Raw genomic sequence first — 4,288 nt, 5'->3', positions numbered from 1 at the left:
AATATCATAATTGTTGCCCGGTGTCTCAACAATAAGTCATTCAGTAATATTATAATTGTTGCCCGGTGTCTCAACAATAAGTCATTCAGTAATATTATAATTGTTGCCCGGTGTCTCAACAACAAGTCATTCAGCAATATCATAATTGTTGCCCGGTGTCTCAACAACAAGTCATTCAGTAATATTATAATTGTTGCCCGGTGTCTCAACAACAAGTCATTCAATAATATCATAATTGTTGCCGGGTGTCTCAACAACAAGTCTGTTAAAATATCGGTTTTCGTTTCTGGCAGTCCGAAGCACAGATGACCTATTTTGTAGCTTTGCGCTTTAACAAAAAACAAATATATCATAACTAGTTACCCATGAGCCGGGCGTGACCTAACGGCTAGCGTACCTACTATTTTATGAAATTTTACCCTTTGATTTGGCCTATCCCCCCCCTTTTTTTTTTGACGTAAAGAACAACTTGGTTTTTCTTTTGTTACACTTAATCCATTATTTATGGCTTAATAAAATATATTATTTTATATTTTCGGGCCAGGAATGTTCTAAACTTGCCACTCTGGTAAATTCAAGATTAACACACTTGTTGTGAATAATAATAATATTTTTTAGCTGTTTACTTATGTACTCATTTTTCCTTTGAATTTATTACCACGGGTAGCTATAACAACAACAAAAGCACACAAACCTATAACATTGTAACAACTATAGAATATTCATTGGCTGAAATGTAGTAAATACTAGACCACCCGTGACCCATTGGGTCACCCACTATTCAGAGGGTATGAAGAATTCAAGCTAATTTCAATATTGCACCGAAATGAAGGTTTATTTTGAGATAATTTAATTAAATATTTCAATCCATTCGTGTTATTCATAATTCAAGAAAAGATATTTCACTGTTAATCGGGAGTAAAAGGAAAGACCATTTCATTTTTCAAAGAAAATGGGAACATTGACAGAGAAATAGATTTGAACGAAGAAGTTTCGTAAAGAGCGCGAACGGTAGTGTGACGTAAAATTACTCATTATAGAAATGTTCATAAAAGTGACCCGAAAAACGGGGCTAACTCGATAACACGTGACCCGATTTTAACGAAACTTGTTTTATTCTGTTTCTATTCTCATTTCATTACAAATATGGTGCTATTGAGTGCCATTTTTGCTGTATTTAATTACAGACAAGCAAACAAACAAACAATCTCAGAGTTTTAGTAGTATATAGATAGATTCACTACAGGTAAATAATTACAATTAGATTTTTTCAGGTTATTGTTCAAAGAGTCTTGTCAGCTAAAAACGTATCACATGCCAAAATGGGCTGTATTGTTGCTGGTTATCTGAAGTTTCTACCCATGTTCTTACTTGTGTTTCCTGGAATGGCCGCTAGAGTACTCTTTACAGGTATTTGATAGTTAACTTTGTTAACATTTTAGTTTTATGCCCCAAAACAATTATTATAAATATAATTAACAAGTTGAATGCCTATGATAGAAAATAGTGATTAATTTTTTCTTCTCAAAATTATATTTAAATAAATGTTTTATGAATATGTTTTCTAAACATTTATTATAATCTATTAACAATATATGTATGAAAAATAATTATCCTATTTTTTAGTATTTCACGAAAACAACATTTCTGTGTATATTTGGTCATCTCCTTTAAGTATTGCTTGATTGGCATATTAACTTCTGTATATTTTGAAATTATCTTCAAATACTCTTATAGATTAAAAAATGCGAAAAAACTGATTCTCAAAGACATATTCCTACTTGGTCAACTGTATGACTGCAAATGAGTAATTAGAATGGTAAATGCAGGGATTGTATTATGAATTTCTGGGTCTTCTCTTTGGACTGTCTTCCTGGTTTTGTTAGTCAGCTGTGCTTAAGAAGTGCGCTTTAATTTGGACATTTTCAAAATTGAAATGCGCTGCGGGTAAAACATGCGGGTTATTATAATGGTAGCCGAGGGTTCCGTTTAACAAAATTTGGTGATGTTGCGTCAATATGTCTCCTTGGAAACCAAGCAAACGTAATAGGGAATTTCAGGCAATTATTTTGTGCGCCAGCAATATCAAGTGTGAGGCGCGCGTACACTTTATTGGATTTTATTACTCATCAAATCTAATTATATGCCCAAAGTTGCGCATCATCCGTTATATATATATATATATATGGCTTGAAGAATTTTAAAAGGACGAACTTTCCATCGTTTTGTGCAAGTTGCAGATGTATAAACGATTGCTAATTTTAAAAAATCAGTTTATTCAATGACCTTCAAATTCTACCTATTTTTGTTAACATTCTTATATAATTATGAATTGTTTTTATCCTTATTGATTGAGCAATTAAAGTATTCAAAGTACGCCGTTCTAAATACTCAATACTAGGTTATTTTTGAGCTTTACTTGTGATAATTTTCTGTATGGATGAACTACGAAAAAGTACCTCCATGTGAACAACGTAAGTAGGCTTAGAGAGAGTTAAGCCTAGTTATATTTACCCTAAATTCTAAATAATGTTTCTTAGCCTAAATGTACATGAACTTTTCCGTTATTCTGTTATAGTCAACAATTTTATTTTCAAGCTAGGTATCAATAAGCAAAATGCCAGCTAATGTTTAAAAGCTTCTTCACATATCAAGTTACGATATATCAGCATATTTTAAAACTTAGATCAGATTGGCTGCTCAAGACCAGAAGCTTGTTACGCTGCTTGTAAAAATAAAGGTGGATGTTCAAATATTGCTTATCCTCTCTTGGTGTTGGAATTAATGCCACCTGGTGAGTTATATTCATTATAGAAAGATAAATGTTTGTGATACCATTTTTGTTTTTAAGAAAGATGTCTAATAAATAGGTGTTAAAAGCATAGCATTTGTATATAAGCGTTAAATAGTTGTATTGTTAAAATAAATATTAATTTTGAAATGTTTAAATAGGAATTTAAGGTATTCTTATCCATTTTTAACAAACAAAGATCAACTTCCAAGTAGTCCACTTAAAAATAGTTGTTATCTGTATGATATATCATGAAAATTGTCACCATAAATTATGGTTTTATATTCAATAAGATAAAAATCTCGTTACAACACACTTACCTTTAAACAAAATCCAGCATATTTTATACTTGTAATGGCCTATCACCACTGTTTCCAAGGTTTCGCTGAATTTTATTAGGCGCCAGAGGTCTGATGTTATCTGTGATGCTGGCGGCTTTGATGTCGTCACTCACGTCCATCTTCAACAGTAGCTCTACCATTTTCACCATAGACATCTGGACAAGAATCAGGAAGCAAGCAAAAGAAATGGAACTTTTAATTGTTGGAAGGTACAGTACATTTCAAAAGAAATGGAACTTTTAATTGTTGGAAGATACAGTAACATTTCAAAAGAAATGGAACTTTTAATTGTTGGAAGATACAGTAACATTTCAAAAGAAATGGAACATTTAATTGTTGGAAGGTACAGTAACATTTCTTCAAACCGGTTACTTTCAGCTAAGACATCTTTATCTAAAAGGATGGTTGATGTTTGAAATGTATTGTCTTCATATGTGATGGATGCATTTAACTGAAGGGAAAGCTTGACAAATATTTGAATTATAAGAACTGGATTTGAGAGTTTTACTTTTATTTTAGAGTTTAGTAACAGTAGATGGGATAGCTTAGTTGATCAACAGGTCCCTTGTTGTCCTTAATTTATATCTACTATCAGAAATGGCGCCAATGGGCGGCTGTTTGCGTTAGTAATTACAATCCATAGTATTAATACCTAATTATAAAAAAAATGTAAGAAAAAAGTGAAAAATTTTATAAAAAGTACTTTTTCTGGGAAGTATTGCACGGGAAGAGTGTTCGGATTGTACTCTTTATTTATACGCAACTCATTGCATCAAAATGATTCAATGTACACAACTCAACATTTTTATAAATCTTACTGATATGTAGTGTAATATTTTCATATATTGCGACATTTTTCTTAGTCTGTCATCTTTTTGCTTGAGAGATTCTTGAGCCCATCGTTCCTTTTGCCTTCTTCATCGCTCTCTCCTTTCATCATCATCTTCATACTTTTTGAATGGCTTTCTTTAGATCCTCTTCCTATAAGTTTAAAGCACACCCTAAGAATACAGAAAAGTTTTTAAACAATCAACATTTCATCTCTGCATCAATATGTTGAAGTTTAAATACTTTTCTGTAGTTTTGGTTACATACATAGATACTGACATACACGCTATGTCCATTATAGTATGATATATATATATATATATAGATG

The 4,288-nt window shown here is 31.7% G+C and overlaps 1 protein-coding gene across 5 annotated transcripts in view; it reads left to right on the top strand.

The window, feature by feature from the left end:
• LOC106473616 (sodium/glucose cotransporter 4-like) overlaps positions 1–4,288 on the top strand; it is a 58,396-nt gene that overhangs the window by 33,646 nt on the left and 20,462 nt on the right. For all 5 annotated transcript variants that reach the window (XR_002613736.1, XM_013934300.2, XM_022402025.1 and 2 more), the window contains exons 9-11: positions 1,275–1,410; positions 2,687–2,794; positions 3,191–3,341. Coding sequence is in view for 4 of the 5 variants with exons in the window: in XM_013934300.2 (XP_013789754.2) it covers positions 1,275–1,410; positions 2,687–2,794; positions 3,191–3,341 (395 nt within the window). In the remaining variant the exon portion in view is untranslated. The remainder of the gene's footprint in view (positions 1–1,274; positions 1,411–2,686; positions 2,795–3,190; positions 3,342–4,288) is intronic.

Source organism: Limulus polyphemus, unplaced genomic scaffold (genome assembly GCF_000517525.1).
Source record: "Limulus polyphemus unplaced genomic scaffold, Limulus_polyphemus-2.1.2 Scaffold6331, whole genome shotgun sequence".
Taxonomy (NCBI): domain Eukaryota; kingdom Metazoa; phylum Arthropoda; class Merostomata; order Xiphosura; family Limulidae; genus Limulus; species Limulus polyphemus.
Note: the sequence above shows the minus strand (reverse complement) of the source record. Positions and strands in the feature narration are given on the sequence as shown.